This window comes from Pteronotus mesoamericanus, unplaced genomic scaffold, assembly GCF_021234165.1.
Source record: "Pteronotus mesoamericanus isolate MK-2021 breed Mesoamerican mustached bat unplaced genomic scaffold, CSHL_Meso_final scaffold_99, whole genome shotgun sequence".
NCBI classification, from domain to species: domain Eukaryota; kingdom Metazoa; phylum Chordata; class Mammalia; order Chiroptera; family Mormoopidae; genus Pteronotus; species Pteronotus mesoamericanus.
The window spans coordinates 14,705,442-14,722,307 of record NW_026555330.1 but is presented as its reverse complement, the minus strand read 5'-3'; the positions used below and the strand labels follow the sequence as shown (position 1 = coordinate 14,722,307).

Here is a 16,866-nt window from a genome sequence, read left to right as displayed (position 1 = left end):
TAAAAATTTTACTAAAACAACATTTCAGTAATAGCACTTGAAATTCCCTCTTAATATTACATTCTAAGACTTAAATAATTTTGAGTATCATGATATTAAATGTATCTCTTGAAATTTATAATATTGAGATCTTCAGGATAACAGGTTCCCCTCTTTTTTACTTTAAATGCAAATTAAAGATCTATGCCCAATTGTTGACAAAGGCTTTAAATTCCTACGGTTTCTTAGCATGCTTACGTGTGTGCTAAATTATGAAGTACTACAAACACAATCACATACTCTTTTAAAATTAAGAAAATTAATGTAGGGTTCTCAAGAGCGACTGGACGCCTCCCCCGCCCTCACTCCCCCAGCAGGAGCATGGACGCCTTCGCCTACTACACGCTGCCGGCCGGCACCGCGCTCGCCAGCTTCTGCACCTTCCAGCTGCTGTTCCACGTCCTGAGCTCCTGGTTTTCAGCAAAAGTGTCTCCAGGTTTCAACAACCTCAGCTTCGAAAAGAAGATTGAGTGGAACTCAAGGTAAAGCTTACGAACACGGGAGTGGATTTTTTAAGAAGCTAGTTTTATGGAAAAAAAAAATTATTTAGAATATTTCCAAAAAGCGTTTCATGCAGGATCTAAGAAAATCTAATAAGCGCGTTTAAAAAAATGGCCTTAGGAATAAAAGAAAAGTAGATACGTGTCACACGAGAAGAATGTTTACATTTCCAGTACGGAGAGATGGTAGGACACTGCGCCTGAGCTCTGGGGCGGCGGGGTGCAGCCAGGGAAGCCGGCCACCGCGGCCGGGAACGCTCGCGGTGACCAGCACGCGTCCCCGGGGCGGGAGGGGATGGCCGGGTATTTATAATGACCAGCACGTGTCCTGCGGACGGGACGACAGAAATAAGCAGGAGCAGGGCCAGCAGCGGCCTATATATAGCACGGCCGGCCGAGCCCGGGCAGGGCGTCTCTCTCGATGAACTTTGCAGTCCAGCCTGGAGCCCTCCAGAATCTGTTCTGCTGTTACATGGTTCTAAAGTAAAAGTTGCTTTTTATATTTTTTAAAACAAAAATAAGTGGCGAGGGAGTATTGCTTAGGAGGCTATGGAAAGTTGTGTCAGTTGCAGTCAGTTGGAAATTTTTTGTGTGCGCTACGGGAACACTTGCTGTTGTTAGTTGAAGTTAATGCTAACGAATGAATTCAGCGGGTCTCCAAAATTGCCGTAATTATTGCCAAAAATTACATGGAGAAAGAATTCTCACCCCTTGGATGGAAAGAGCTGTAGCATGTATGGTTTGTCTGAAAAAGTAAGAGCTATGATTTGTCTTAAGAATAGATCAAAGGTATCGTCCAACTGCGGGATACAGAAGATACTTGCCATTGCTTTTTCAAACCCTTCCCACCACGAAGGTAGAAGAATGGGAAGGAGAAGGAAGGGCGGGGGCTGCGCTCTCTCTGCGGCTGGATCTGGAACTGTTTTCATTGCCTGTTCACCAGGGTTAGCAGTGGCGAGGCCCTTTGCACCTTGGAGAGCTGCTCGCCACGGGGAAGTACAGAGGGAGAGAGGTGGGCGGGCCGGTGAGCCAAAGTGAGGAAACTGAGACGCACTTGTCCCCGTTGGTCCTTCTGTGCGCGGGGCCACCACTCGGGAGACCGAGTTCCCCGCTCGAAAAGGGGTCTGGGCGGTAGACGGGGCTTTATGCTCTGCAACGGGCTTCCTCCCTCTCTCTCTAATCCATTGAGTCCTCTTCCCCTCTGGAGCTGGGTTTGCACGGGACTTACGCTGCGAGGTGGGGAGCGCAAAGAAGGAAAAAAATTGGCGGCTTTTCAGTAAACACGCGCGTCTGAAGCAGACCAAAGCCACCGCACACTTGTCCCTGGTGATTGGGAAAGAGTGTCTGAATGAGGCGCGGTCTAGGCCACCCGCAGGGAGGGCAGGAGCGGAGAACGCACCCGGCAGCTCCCACCTGGGAGAGAACAGTTTAATTCATTGTAAGTGACAAACGGCAGTGCTTCGTTGTTGCTTTTTCTGAAAGCCTACATACCTATAGCTATTATTTCTATCACAATCTCTCCACTTCCTTTCCTGGGGGATGGAAAGTCCTGTCGCAGTTCATACTCCTAATCTGAAGTCACCTTCTCCGAAGGCAGACTCTCCTGCCGGAGCTCTGCGGCCTCTACGGTGATACGCGTGGTGCTCATGCACGGCTGAGCCAGCGGCTCTGGACTGCTATTCTGGAACGGGCGTTATTTCCTTAAAAATGAAGCGCTGCCTTTTTATAAGCATAGGGATTTCTTTTCAATCCTCTTTGGAAAAAAATGGAAATATTTTATTCTGGGTAGCATTTCAGTGTTTCTTTTTAGACACTAAGGACTCTATACTCCTGCTTTGCCAGGGACCTGATTTCAAAGGATGAGATGTGACGTTTTTACCGCCAGAAGTTCCTGAGCAAACGGGCTTTTGATGCCGAGGAGCTCGCTTGGGCCCAGGGCCTCTGCTTGCCCTGCCCTTCATGGGGTGGGGGGAAGGGGGCGGCTGTCCCTCCCGGTGACGCGGAGCTGCTCCCACGCGCCTGGCCGGGCCCTCTGCCAGCCAGTGGGGTCCCCAGGGCCTCCCACTCCCCACGGAGCCCTCGGCGGAGCGGGAGCCGAGGCCTGAGTGTCAGCAACCGATGGAGTTTTTCTGAAAGAATTTTTTTGATACAAGTGTACTAAACACTAAGACAGGCTCCAGAGAGGTTACGTTTTTCTCCTCATGGAATTTTCGAACGGCCCCAGAAAGCTGAGGGCGCGCTTACTGAGGTGGAGAGTTTCACGTGCTGTCGAGCGTCTTTCCTCTGTTAGCTGCTGTGCTCAGGAGGGATGCGGGGGCCTTGGCGTGAGAACGCCTTGTAAAGCGCAGCGGCTGGTGGGTGAGTCACCCTTCCGAAGGGCCCTTTCGCATGACACAGGGCTCTTGGCCACTGTCTTTAAATTGGTGTGAATCTTTGAGCGTCGAAGATTCGGTTGAGTTGAACTTGACATATCAATGTAGGACCACGTTATCAGTTAGACTAAGGATGTTGATTTTTCAAGTTACAGTCGTGTTTTCTAATATCAAGACTTATATTGGCTGATAGAGTTCACTTTTAAAGATTTGGGGGTCACATCGAGAGAAATCCATTGCACACTGTTAATTTCTAAAGAAAATTTCACTGTTCCTTTCATCCTTTATTCTATTGAAGAAGAAAAAAATCTTTATTGCTTATTAGCATATCACAGAGCTTAAAATTAAAGTGTCAGAATTAAAGTTCACAGAGCTTAAAATTAAAGTGTCAGAATTAAAGTTCACTGCGAAGAATCTGAAACCTCCCTCTGCATTCCGTTTCATTGCAGGGTGGTGTCTACGTGCCATTCCCTGCTGGTTGGGATCTTAGGTCTGTACATTGTCTTTTTCGATGAGGTGGTCATCGCGGACCCGCTTTGGTAAGCTGTTTCTTTCCAATGCAGTCAATGCAATTTATGCTTTGATATTAATTATTCATCGGGACATCTCTTATGTTGCTTTCAAACAGAAAGCACATTGACGGGGTATGGTTTATTAAAATGCTTGTGTTCGGGCTTCTGTCAGCAAGGCGCACTAAGCGATGGACTGTAGCTTTGAATACAGACAGCGGGCACCTCTGTGCCTTACAGTCGCCATCATTCTCCAGACACAGGAGGATGTGCGGGAGGGGGCGTTTATACTGCGCTCGCGAGTAAACCCGAGCTATCGTAACCGCTGTTCTGAGCAACGGGGAGTTACCGTGGCGAGCAGTCGGTTTCAGACCTGGCCCTCAAACGGCTGTTCGACCCTGCATTCGACCTCAGAGGCGTGAAAATGAGACTCCCAGGTGTGCGCGTGGGAGGGGTGTAGTCCTGCAGAAGCAGATTCGAAGCCTCAGTAATAACTGTGCTCAGCAATGACGAGGGAATCTGCAGGGTGGTTCTTTCGGAGAAAACTTAAATGTCATTCCAATAGCAGAAATTTCACAGATGGCATTTCCTGGCATTTTATGAGAAGACAGTTCGGCTGCGTTTGGGAGATAGGTATGTTCTGAACAAGCGCTGCAGAGGGACATCGCAGCCGACCCTGGCGTTGGGACTGTCCCTGGTTGACTGTTTTTTCTTCATAAATACGAAATTATGCCCATCAGAATTATGCCACTATTGATACCTTTTTATTGGGAAGATTTTTTCCAGAGTGAATCCATTCAGTCCATTGACTTCTTGGACCGGGTTTTATGTAAGCGGCCTAAACAATTTCTAGCTTTTTTTTTTTTTTTCATATTTTTATTTTACAAATATGACAGTCAACAGAACCTGTTCTTTTGGGAAGTGAATTTTATAATAAAGACTTGAGTCATTGGTCGATTTTTGCCCTAACCAGGCTTTCGCCCGGGGTCCTTCTCCACATTTTCATACTTTCTTCAACGCCCTCGTTGACGCCGGGCCCAGTTTCACCGGCTCAGACCGGCAGGGCCGGCGTGTGGGGAAGGCGTGGCCGCCGCTGGGCCGTCCCCGTGCGCTGCCGCTGCGGTCGGCGTCCCTTCGGTTCCCGTCGCCAGAGGCTCGCCCTGTAAACCAGACCCTAGGGGGCGGGCGTCCCTGTCTGTCCCCAGAGCGAGGAGCACCACCCGCACACGTGGAGGCCTTGCTCCGTGGGGGGCTGGCCCAGCAGGGTTGCACGGCCTGTTCCGGCCGGCCTGGCGTGCCGCGACAGGCGAGTCCCTCGGTCCCCAGGACGGTGACGATGAGGAGAGTAAACTGCCTCAAAGCAGGGGCAGGCGAGACGATGTCGTCAGGCTATTTGAGTCTCTCAGAATAAGGAATTAAAAAAAAAATCAGCATTCGAATTCCATGCCAGGCCTTTGTAAAATCACATGAGAACACATTTATAAGAAGTCGCTTTTTGGTAAAACTGTTTTCCTAAAACTTTTAGCTAATCAAATATAAGAAATGACGATTGTTCACGCAGTTAGAGGTATTACCGTAGCTAACAGATTGCTTTGTGCAAATGACAATTTACTGTTTGAGAACCTGTGGGAAGCATTTTGATTATACTTAAACCTCAATAGGAAAAAAGTAGCCACCGTCTATAACCTATGTGCTAAAAAAGGAACTTTTTTCCAAAACTGTTTGCAGGGGCCACTCATCGCTCGCGCAGATGAATATCGCCGTTACCTCGGGCTACCTCGTTTCCGGTATGTGCTGTGTTTCTCACTGTTCCTTTTAAAATTACTCATGGAACCGGGCAAGGGTTGCCGGTCCGGGCCTCGGGGCGACCTGCTTGAGAAGCCGCCGCCGGGGCCCGCGCCGAGGCCCGCAGAGCCGGGCGTCACGGCAGCACAGGCGCGCGCTCCCGCCTGCACGTCCCGTGGACACGTCTCACGAGCGACGGTCCCTTCCGGCCCAAAGAGCCTGTGCTGCTCACACGGTTTTGGCCGCAGCGTCTCTCACTTGCAAAGTCCCCTGAAGCGAGTTCCCACGGCCACGGTGTATTGTTTTGGGGAAGTTTGCAAAAGTAGGCTGTTTGAGCTGTAGTCAGTTAAGATCCTGGAATCTTCACTCCACATCTTCCTGTGTGGGGCCCGCCTTGTGCCGGGTGGCCTTGGAGGGGCCTTTGATCCACGGGCGGCAGTGCAGTCGAGCCTCTGCCACTGAAGCAGCTGCGTGAAGGGACAGGCCGGGCCGTCTCCATAAGTGAGGGAGAGGGCAGAGCCGTGGCACCTGGGGACCCTGTTCCCTGAACAGCGGGAAGAGAGTCCAAGCACCAGCACCTCAGGAGGAGGCAGGCGTGAGGGTTCTGCCGGGCGACGGGCTCGGAAGGTGCCCTGCCGTCCGGAGGGGCTGGAAGTTCGGCGACCCAGAGTGTGGGCATCCACTTAGGAAGAGGCGGACTTTGCCTAGAAGTAGGGAGGGGACTCTTGCACGATTGGGTGGCCCAGTTAGGAGAAGAGTGTGTCATGTGAACACAGTGAAAAAAATGATGCTCTTTTGGCACAAAACGCTGCTGTTGACAAGGATAACACAAAGTCCCCACCTCAGCCCCGGGCCTGCGGGTCTTGTCCGTTCAGAGAATCCCGAGCCCCCGGGAAGGCTCAGGTGGGGGAGGCCCGAGGAAGGCTTCCCCGACGAGGCGACTCCCACACACGCACCAGCGGGGCGGGGAGCGGAAAACGCCTTTTCCAGGCCACGCTGCACGGAAAGTGCGTTCTCTGTGTTCTCTCCACAGAGAGTACTTCAGCGTCATTGTCACGTAAACTGGGGACCGAAGTGTGGGGGGCAGGTGTGTCCAGACGGGACAGCGGCCCTGAGTCCCCACGGTGTCTCATTTTCCTGATTTCCACGTTTGTGGTATTTACTTTCTCTTTTAAAATTTGTCATCCGATGTTTTTTTTTTGTCTTTATTTATAAATAATCGCAGTGGTTTGGCATCAGTAATGTTTTATTTTTAAGAAAAGCAGGCCCCTGTGGTTTCTAAGCCCCGAGCCCACAGGGCCTGGGTGCCCGGCTGCCGCTTGGCCGCGCGGCTCCGGTGCGCGTCTGCCCGTGGGCGACAGAGAGGCTGGGGCGGCACCTTCAGAAACTCCTGTTTCCTTCCAGGAAACCACGTCCTGAACCATGGTGTTTAGATTCAGGGCCTTTTTAAAGAAAAAGTGATGCCTTTTTCGTTGTTTATCTTCTTAACAGCCGTCAGTCACGGCGGCCTTTTGCTGTTTCTAATTAATATTTGATCACCTCCTTTGTTAATTTTTAAATACGTTTTGTGGAACTTGTGCTATAAAGGAGTCGGTCATTTTTTTTACCTTTCCTGTAACCAACTCATCTACTTGAATTATTTTGCAGTGCTGGAAATGAGTAATTTAAGCTTACTTTAAAATGATTTTTTACGTAGTAATAGTATTTTCACTTTATTTAGACCAAGAAACACACTACTCCTTGGTGCTCTCAACAGGGCGCTGCCCATTGCTCGAGGCCCGCACAGGTCTCCTGTCACGGCCGTCCCCGGAGTGGGGGACACAGTTACCCGGCAGCGGTGCCTGACGTCAAAGTGGGTCACTGGCTCTGAGCCGGGAGCGCGGCCCTGTGGCCCGGCGTGGCCTGGGGCGAGCAGCCAGGAGAGCTAAATGCACTCGGACAGGGGGTGTGGCTTTCTTCTGCGTGATAATCCTGCCGACTTTTCCTTCCCACAGATCTGCTGGCTCTCTTTTTGTATTGGAGAGTGATCGGTGACAAATACTTCGTCATTCACCACTGCACGTCACTGTACGCCTTCTTCATCATCATGGTGCGTGCTGGGGTTCGCAGCGGCCCCCTCCCGGCAGAGGGGTGGGGCGGGGGGCTCGGGGTGGGCGTGCGTGCGAACAAACAAGTCTCAGTGCATTAGGACCACGTCCAGACGTTACCTTGTCCATGAACAACAACACTAGCCTCGCGTGGGAGTCCCTGCTGGAGTGTTTATCTGGATGCCTAAACGTTGAGAAAGGCAGGAGACCCTAAAAACCTTTAGGACCACGTAGCTATTGAAATCTGTCTTCTAGCACATGTTCCTGGTTAGAACTGTGCCGAGCCGGGGCGAGTGGGCACGTCCCTCCGGGCAGAGCTCCCCTGAGGCCGATGGCAGCCACGGGAACCCCGAAGCGACCAGAGGGAGCCGTGGCCTGTGCCACGATTCACTAGCAGCGAAGTGTCAGGGCTCGTAACTCATTTACTCAGAAATACTAGAGCCGCTTAAGCCTATCCCTTTGGTAGCCTCTCTCTCACCGGTGTTTCAGAGGTTTTCCCAAGGGGGAGAGGGTGTCCGGTAAGGAGGTTCATCGCACAGAGCCTGGAGGTCCCGGGCGGCATTGTGTGCCACGCCTGGCGCTGACTCCCACAGGCGCACGGGGCGCACGGCGGTGTGAACCGGGGGCTGGGGGGTGAAGGGTGAGGGGTGAGGGCGTGATACGACGTCCAGGAGACTGTTCCAGAACTCCGCGGTGCGGCGCCCCGTGGTGCGCCAGCAGCGTCACAGCAACACTGGGACAGACAGGCAGCTGCGTTGATTTCTGTTAATTTTTTTGGTCTGAATATGGATGTTTGTAAAACAGAATTCTGAGTTTGTAGAAATGTAGGGCCTGGTAAGTATAACATTTTCTAGGTCTGACTCTCCAGAGATAACTTGGGTGATACTTGTCTATTTTTGTAATTTATGCGCCATTACTAATGGCTGTTCAAAGAATTTCTTCATTCAGCGTGAGACAGCTGCTGGGAATCTGTCTTTATAAGGGAACAATGTATATACATCAGGGAACAATACGCTCTAGTCTTTTAAAAACACTGTAGCGTTCTAATGACATTTCTAAGCTCTCATCAAGGGGGAAACAGCCTCGCAGACTTGGCCACTTTTGATGCGGGTGTTGTTTTGAGCTGGAGAACTACGAGTGCGTCCCCAGTGTCGGGCGCTCGGCGGGAACGCCGGCCCTGACGCCGCCTTTCCCGCCCCTGCCCAGAGATACCGCGTGCTGACCTTCGTGGGGAACTTCCGCCTGCTGGCCGAGCTCTCCAGCCCCTTCGTGAACCAGCGGTAGGTGTCCTTCCGCGCTCTCGCGGGGTGCTTCCCCAAGCCCCTAAGCGCCTGTGGGAGCCCGCGCGTGAGTGACGGGGTCGCCGTCACGGAGCGGGGGTGGGTGGGGGCAGCGATGCCAGCCCTGCCGTGTGCGGCTCCCGCTTGCTCTCCCCTCGGCCGATCCTTTCGGCCCTTTCGGGTTAGGTTCCCCGTCCTGCGCTTGCAGGGCTGGTTTCCTGGGAGGCACCACGGCTTCCAGCAGCCAAGTTCAACGGCGTCCAGGGCCTGCCTCCTTGTCTCTGTGCCGGCCGCCGCAGCCGGTCACCTCCTCCTCCTCGCGCTGGCTCCCCGTGTGTCCCCACACCGTGCTCCCCTGGGCCCAGCCTGTCGCCTTGCAGGAGGCGGCCCCTGAAAGCCGGCGTCCCCGGGCCGCTCCCGGCAGGCCCGCCTCTCAGAGCTCCAGCTCTACCTGGCCGCTCGCCGTGGCGCCGCAGGCATTTTAGAATCAGGTCCACTCACGGGGCGCTTCAGCCGGGTCACTTCTTCGCTCTGACCTTGGACGGGCCGTGCTGCGCCCACAGAGTACGGCTGCCTCCGCCTTAAAGGAGCATGTTGAGGCTCGTTACCGCTCCTCGGTGCTCCCGCTTCTTTCTCCCCGGCGCCCGAGGGCTCGGCTGGGGGACACAGGGCACGCCCCCACCCTGTGCGCTCTCTGCGTCGCTCCGGCTCCAGGGTCCAGCGCGCTCGGCCGTTCACACCCCACGGGGGCCCCTCCCTGGTGTGGGGCCCTTGGGCAGCGGCTGCGGTCGCCCCTCCTCGATCCCCCTCATCTCTCCCAGCTCCTCTCCGCCTCTGCTGTCAACGCCCCATCTTGGCGTCCCTGCCCGGGCCGCAGTGCCGGCCTCGAACCCTGCACCGCCCAGGGAAGCAGCCCGAAGCCGCACGTGACCACTCGCATTTAACGGAGTGACTTACAGATTCAGCCCCTCCGTCTGCCTTGTGACATCCCTGTGCTTCCTGGCCCCGCGCGGCCCATTTCCATCGCTGCAGAAAGTTCTGCATCTTGTGGACGGGCTTGCAGGGAGGGTGGTGGCGTGGGCGTCCCCCAAACCAAGGCTCACGGGCCGGCCCCCGCCTGTCTCTACACGGAAGCCTCGTCTGCTTACCACGGAGCCTGCACCCCGCGGGGCGGACCGTGACAGCGGGACGGAGCATCCGCAGCCCCTGCGTCCCTGTCCACCTGCCTCTGGCCCTGTCCCCGGTCGCCCTGAACACAGACGCGAGCGCGTGCGCCGCCCGCGTGGAGCCCCCGTGGCTGCCGTCCCACGGGGTGCCCGTGGGCTCCCTTCTGCCGGGACGCAGCGGGCTCTCCAAGCTGCGCGGCCCCTCAAACGCCTCTGCACACGCCACCCGGCCGCCTGCTGGCAGGCCTCCCGGGTCCTCAGTCATTTTTCGGGACCTGCCCTGGGTCGCGCCCCTCGTTCCACAGCCAGCGCCTCCGGGGGGTGGGGGAGGTGGGCACCCTCCCCGGCTTCCCTGACGGCGACCCGCGGCTGCACTGGGCGGCAGGGGCAGGTTCCTGCAGGGCCCGGTCTCCCCGTCCTCCCTGTTTAGCGATGGGGGGCAGCTTCTCCAGAGCTAGGGTCCTGCGCGCGACGTCTCCGGAGCCGCGCTCATCAGACAGGTGTTTCGGAGCCTGAAAGAACCGCACTTTCCCCAGGACGCAGCGAGGGCCAGCCACAGCCCCGGCGCCGCGGCGCGTCCGGGGACAGCGCAGCGTCCCAGCCCTGCCTGGAGGTTTTCCAAGGTTGTCAACAAAGGTCCAGTTTGTCCTCCCAGCGACACTTGTTAAAATTCCCTTCATTCCTCTGGCGCTCACAGCGCCCCCCCCACCCCGGCCCCTGCAGCCTGGCAGGGCGCGCTCTGCCCCACCCCCCGCCCTGCCCCGTGGGGGCGTTTCTGCCTCGTCCCTGGCTTTTTTCCCCTCTCTCTCTCCCTGTAAGTAAGCCCTCACTTCTTACCACATGTGAATCGGAGCAGATAATACCAACGAATTAGACCGGGCAACACAAACGACCCTCAGGGTGTTTTTGTGTAATAGGGTCCCAAGGACCACCCCACAGCGAACCCCCGGGGAGCTTGGCTGAAGGATCCAAGTCCCTTTAGAGGGGCAGGGGGAGGGGGCGCGCAGAGGCACCCGAGACACACTTTCCCCTGGGGGCCGAGGGAGGAGACATAGGACTCTGCGGTCCCTCCCACCGTGCCTGGCTGTGCGGCAGCGGGACATCAGGCCATGCAGACCCTCGCACCGCGAGCCCTGCCGTGGCAGCACGAGGGTCCCAGCAAAACAAGAGGCCGTCTGGCACAGGAGGGAGATGGGGCTGGGTCCATAAACATGACGCACCTGGACGCTCGCTGTGAGTCCTTCCCTTTAAGAGGGACGGGCAGGAGGGCCAGGCACGCGCCGTGGGGGAACGCTGGCAGAAGACGGCAGGGTGGCAGCCAAGGACATCCAGGAGGCTCGGCCTTCAGTCCGCGTGTGTAGATAATCACCTCCCGCAGGACCGGGGACTCAGGGAGCGTGGGAAGTGCTCGGAGAACGGGCTGCACAGAGCGTGGGGCCCGCGGCCGGGGGGAGGGGCCGGACAAGGGGGTCCTGGGCGGATCCCAGGGAGGGGTCACAGAGCGTCCTGGGAGGGGCGGTGCTGGGACTCGGTCAACCCCAGGAGTCATCCAGGATGGCGGAGCCCACGGGACCCCAGGAGGCTGGGGGGCGGGGAGGGGAGACCGGCGGCCGTGCAGAGGGGCGTCGAGACATGGAGCAGCGCCCGGTTCATCGCTGAGAAGCGGCAGTGAGTCAGGTGGCGAGATGGGGAATGACAGGTGGCACTTAGGGGAGGACGTGAGCCAGAGCTCTGAGGTCGGACGGGGTGGCCAGGGGCCAGGGAGGACGTGGCCCCTGGCAGCACAGGTCCCGGGGGACGGAGTACGGCCCCCCTGCGCGGGGCTGTGACGGGCAGCCGGCGCGTCTGTGAGCAGAGGGGGCCCGCGTGAGGGAGGACGAGAGCCTGCGGGAGGGGGAGGGAGCGTCAGAGAGCCGCCTGTGGGTGGGGCAGCGAGGGGCCTCCGGCGGGCGGCGCCCAGAGTGCAGGGTGAGCCAGCAGGGGAGCGGCCTCCAGAGACCGGGGGTCGGGCTCCGGGTGCAAGGCCTTCGTGGCTGCACCTCCTGCTGCGCGACTTGCCTGGTCGCTGACAGCGTGACCGTTGTTGCCTTTGGGAGCCATTTCCTTTGGTCTTTGTGTCCCTGTGATGCGACCTCATCCTTTTCTCTTTTGAGCACTTTCTTTCTTTTTGGTACTAAAAAATACCCTAGACCTGTGGAGTCAGCCGCTGGTCCCCCATTCCTGTGGCTGGAGGACGGGGCGGGGGTTAGGGACCGGAAGGTGTTGGGGACCGTGGTCTGGCCCGGGGGGGCGGCCGGGGGGGGTCTCGCCTGTGCGCCCACATGCGCGCGAGCGCTCCGACGCAGGTCCTTTGCCTCTTGGTAGGCATCTGAGGGGGAGGGACGCTCGCTGAATTTTAAAGACTAAAAACTAAAAACGGTGGCTCCTCCGAGATGCAGAGCAAACGTGATGTTTCTTCACTTTTTCCCAGGTGGTTCCTGGAAACCCTGAAGTACCCCAAGTTCTCCGTGGCCAACGTGGTCAACGGCGTGCTCATGATGGTCGTGTTCTTCCTCGCGCGGGTGGCCGTCATCCCGCCGTTCTACGCCTTCATGTGCTCGGTGTTCGGCACCGAGGCCTACGTGCGCCTCGGGCTGACCACGCAGTGCTCCTGGCTCGTCACCTGCGTCGTGCTGGACGTGATGAACATCATGTGGATGGTCAGAATCTCCAGGGGCTGCCTCAAGGTCCTCTCGCTCTTCAAGCGCGAGAAGGCCAGCCGCAGGCTGCAGAACGGGAAGCTGGACTGAGGCCCGCGGAGCGGCCGCCCTCTGCGCCGCCCACGCTCGGCGCCTGGCACCTGCCCGTGCCATCCAGGGCCTCCGCGTCTCTGTCCGGTCTTACTTTTAGGAAAGGGAAACTAAAACTCTGTTTTTTATCCCAAGGTTTCTTTTCCGATTCTCTTCTGCATTATAAGCATGGACAAAATCTTCAAGGTTTAAATAAAAAGGTACAAGTCAGCCCTCCCACCAGCACCAGCGTCTTCCTCCGGGAGTCGGTGGCTGTGCCCGGTGGTGGCCCTGGGTCCCGTTGCCGAGGTGCGGGGAGCGCCGGCCCCACTCTGCAGTCCCCGACCGGGCGCCAGCGTCCTGCCTGAGTGCACGTGCTCCTTGCCCACGATGGCTGCACAGGGTCTAATTTCTAAATTGCTGGAATGTTCTTTTTCTGAGGCTGTTACAGCGATGCGCTTTTCCTGTAGATATGCTGTCATCTATTAAAGGTGAAACCTTTTATTTACTTGGGCACATTTAATGAGCTCAGTCATGGAAAGTGCTTCCTACATTTTTAGGTTCTTCAGACCTCACTTTATTATTTCTGTGTTTTGCATTTTATCAAATTACTGCCTTTTTATTTCACAGCGAGAAGTCAGACGGCGGAGAGCTCCCTCACAGGTGACCCCTCCTCCTGAAGCGAGGCCTGGGGGGACCAGCGGGGGCGGAGGGGCTTCACCACTGCCTCTCGGCTGGCTCCCCTGGTGGCTTTTCTGTGAAAAATACATTCTTTCTGTTCGTGAAACACGCCCTGAGTTCAGAACCCAGCATCCTCAGTACCAAAGTCTTAGGTAACACGTGTGTGTCCCGCTCCTAAGGCGGGCCTTGTTCTGATGAGACCAACGGCACAGAAAACATCAGCATTCATATTTCAGGGTTGACCCCCATGGTTGCTTTAGCCAGCACTTCCAGGGCTTGAAATTTCTGTCTTTCCTGAAGGACAGGAAAAAACAAGATGGTTTAACCTAAGCGTCCTGATCACCGAGATTGTCTTACGTGATGATCAGTGGCCGGTGGCTCTGGTGTCTTTGTTCTTGTTTGTTTTCGCTTCGGTCCTGCCAACGCAGATAGAGAATGACGGTTAGCTGTTGTTGCCTTTCTTTTTCTCAAGGACTTGACCTCAATGATTGTTCTCACCGAAGAAAAACAGAAATTTAATTTGACTGGCGGCGAATGCTTGAATTTAATTGAACTCAAACCAAAAGAGGCGCCCCCTCCTTGAGTGTGCCCGTTTCCCGCACTCACGCGAGGAGAGTGGGGGGAGGCCGGCGGGCACGTCAAGGCTCTGGGTGTGGCGGGGCTTGACCAGGGCCAGACGCCGGTGCGGAGCAAGCCCAGGAGGGCTTTCAGCCGGCCCCCGAAGCTCAGTCAGCCGCCCAGTGATAAAACGAGATCGATGGGCGTCTCCTAGGTCCACTTATTTTTGGAAGACTTAATTAAAGTAATGTAAAAATAGAGGTGCTGGTCTCTGCCGCTGCCAACACAGCTCGGATCGTTTGTTCCGCACCTGGCGTCTTCCGCGTGGCGGGTGTGCCCGGTAGGCGTGGGCTGGCATGGGCTGGCATGTCGAGGGAGCGCCAGGCAGCGGCTGTGTCTTCTCCTCCTCCTGCCCTTTTTGCAAGAAAGCTGGCTTTTAAAAAGGAAAACCTGTATATTAGAAAACTATTTTGGAAATTAGGCCCTTACGAAAGACAGCAGGCTTGAGGGAAACATCTTGGACTGTGAACACAGAGTTAGTTCCTGAACACAGGCGCTCAGCCCGCCGTCCCAGTGGAGTGGAGCGGGTTCCCAGGCCGCGGCTCTTTCCTGCTGAAAACGTCACGTTCGCCCTCCCGGCAGTGCCTCTGATCCAAGCGACCGCTCTTCAAACCAGGGCAGTGAAGGTACGGGTGTCCCGCACTCCCGTGTGCGGGCCCCTAGTCAGCCAGTGCAGTCAGGCCGGCTTCGCAAGAGCCGATCCAGCGGCCAGACCCCACGTCCAACGCGGCTCCTGAGTTTCCCCCAGACCACAGCCCTGGCGCGGGAAAGGCAGCCTCCCGGCTGCTGTGCTGTTGCGGGGCAGAGCTCCCCAGGAGCAGCGTTCTGCTGCCCTGTGACCGTGCGCACCCGCTGCCTCGGATGCAAGTTGTTAAAAGCGGGGCACCTCACTTACCAAACAATGAATTTTTCACGTATTAAGCAACAAAACCTTTTGCATATGAAGTATGTTGACTGTGGGTTCATTTCAATGAGTCTATTTGGCATTCTGATTTTAACAACTCTGTTAAAATATTTATAGAAAATAAAAGCAAATTGGTATACATTTTTTAGCAACTCTATTTTTGGAGAAAAAAGATTAGTCACACCCTGTAACTATAAAGATGCTCTTTGAATGTGTAGTTGGGTAGAAAATAAAAATTCTTACAAAATGTTGAAAATGAATGAAAATCAACTAAATAGCACGCACCACCATAGCGTCTGTGTTAGATACTTTATTTTGTACGGGGGAATTTAGAAATTTATGAGCCCAAGTGTCTAGAGTTTGCATTCTTGTGTCTAAAATCTTTTTTAATAAGTATTGTTTACATTGAAAACTCGGAGTGGAGTCATCTACCAGCGCAAAGACACAACTCCTTCCGTGTGTCTTGGTACCTCACAGCAGGTAGAAATGCGATGTCCGCGGCTCCCGTTCGACGTTGCTTTCTCACAGGCTGGCCCCGGAGAATGCGCGCTCCCGGGGGTGACGCGTCAGCGGGGGGGTCGGCCGGTGTTCGTCGCCGTGTGTTCGGAAGCAGCCTTCTCGTGGAGACATACCGGGGAAGGGTGTGTTGTAATAGTCACGTTTGTCGTTCCATTTCTAAGGGAAACACACACGTCCCAAAAGCCACGGTGACGATAAATGCTCGCCCAAGTGTCCGTTCCTGGGCTCCTCTCAACCCCAAGTAGGTTAACGTCCATTTGCGTGGCTGGAAGCGGCCACGTCTGTGGGAAGTCGCTGGAAAGGCCGTGCGGTTGTGGACGTCCTGGGCTATACTTCGCGGGAGGCCGCGCGTTGATGTGTTTTGGATCCCGTGGGGGCGCTCGTGTGGCTTATCAGGACGGGGGCGCATGTGCCCGGACAGGTCCCGGCCAGCAGGGCAGGGACGCCCCGGCCTCCAAGAGCCGGGGGCCCGGGGCCCACCGACCTTCCCAGCCTTCACCACCCCGGCCGGCGACAGACACGCGAAGCTGCCGACGGGGGTCCTGACAGGAAACGTGACGTGTGAGAGCGGTGCCGGGCCAGCCAGCCAGCAGGCCAGGAGCTGGGGCGCCCGGGACCGATTTCCCCGAGAGCCCGTGCCGTGCCCTGCGGCTCGCCGGCCGTGCCCTGTCCCCGGTTCCAGCGCCTCCCTGCTGGCCGCCGGGCTCTGACGCCTTTCTGTGTCAACTTCTGAGGCCTCCCCCTCCCCGGAAGCTCCCTGGCCTCTTGTTCTTTCACGGGGGCGGGAGGGCATTGCAGGAAGTTTAAACAGCGATCAGACAAACCCTAATTTATTAAGAGGCTATAGGAAGCCATTTAGCACTTAATAATGCTCGTTTACAACAGGGAGCAAAGCTAATAATGTTACAGCTTCATCGAGACTCCGCTGTGGCTTCTCTTTTTTCTTAAACTGGTTTGGCCACAAGAGCGTCACAGCGCGTTTCAGCTGGGGAGCAGCAGTAGGCGTGTCATTACCTGCACGGTCCTCCCTGGACCCCAGGGCTCAGGGTCGGCGGAGGGAGGGCGTGCGGAGGCCCGGCCCGTGGGCGGCAGTGTGAGGGGGCCCTGCTCTTCATCCACGTTCCTTGCGGTCATGCTTCTCCCAAAAACAAGTTGGCCAGCAGATTCGGGGTTTCCAAGGCAAAACACCCAGGGGTTTGAGCCCCGGTCCCTCGGGCCCAGACCTCAGCCCGCCGCTGCCGGCTCTGACCGCGAGCCGTCCGTGCTGGGGCGTATTGGGACGGCGGTGAAGAAGGGCGGCGGCCGCCGCGGTCGCGCGGGAAGCGGTCGCACCGACGTGCTGCAGAGGCCGACGGCGTTGACGTCCGGCCCTGCACTTAAGACCAAAACCAATCAGGAATATTTATAAATCTCAAAGATACCAATACAATACCTCTGGCTGGAAACTCGTTAATGTCACCTGTACGTGAATGTTTTTATGTCTTTATGTAATTCCTTCTGTAATTAAGTGTGCATTAAGTTATTTGCTATGTCTTGGGTAATGGAGCCTAAAATATAACCAAATAAAACGTGCTACATATTTTTGTTTCTTGCTTGGTTGGCGTCTAGTTTGATATGTCTACGTGTTACTAAAGGAAT

At 55.9% G+C, this 16,866-nt stretch overlaps 1 protein-coding gene across 5 annotated transcripts in view; it reads left to right on the top strand.

The window, feature by feature from the left end:
- TLCD4 (TLC domain containing 4) overlaps window positions 1–15,750 on the top strand; it is a 29,548-nt gene extending 13,798 nt beyond the window's left edge. For 4 of the 5 annotated variants that reach the window (XM_054565032.1, XM_054565030.1, XM_054565031.1 and 1 more), the window contains exons 2-6: window positions 308–521; window positions 3,361–3,450; window positions 5,149–5,207; window positions 7,200–7,294; window positions 12,209–15,750. In XM_054565032.1, the coding sequence (XP_054421007.1) occupies window positions 361–521; window positions 3,361–3,450; window positions 5,149–5,207; window positions 7,200–7,294; window positions 12,209–12,874 (1,071 nt within the window). In that variant the 5' untranslated portion in view covers window positions 308–360 and the 3' untranslated portion in view covers window positions 12,875–15,750. Of the gene's footprint in view, window positions 1–34; window positions 522–3,360; window positions 3,451–5,148; window positions 5,208–7,199; window positions 7,295–8,498; window positions 8,573–12,208 lie in introns of those variants that run through there. The other variant, XM_054565034.1, reaches the window with a different exon arrangement.
- Window positions 15,751–16,866: the final 1,116 nt, after the last annotated feature.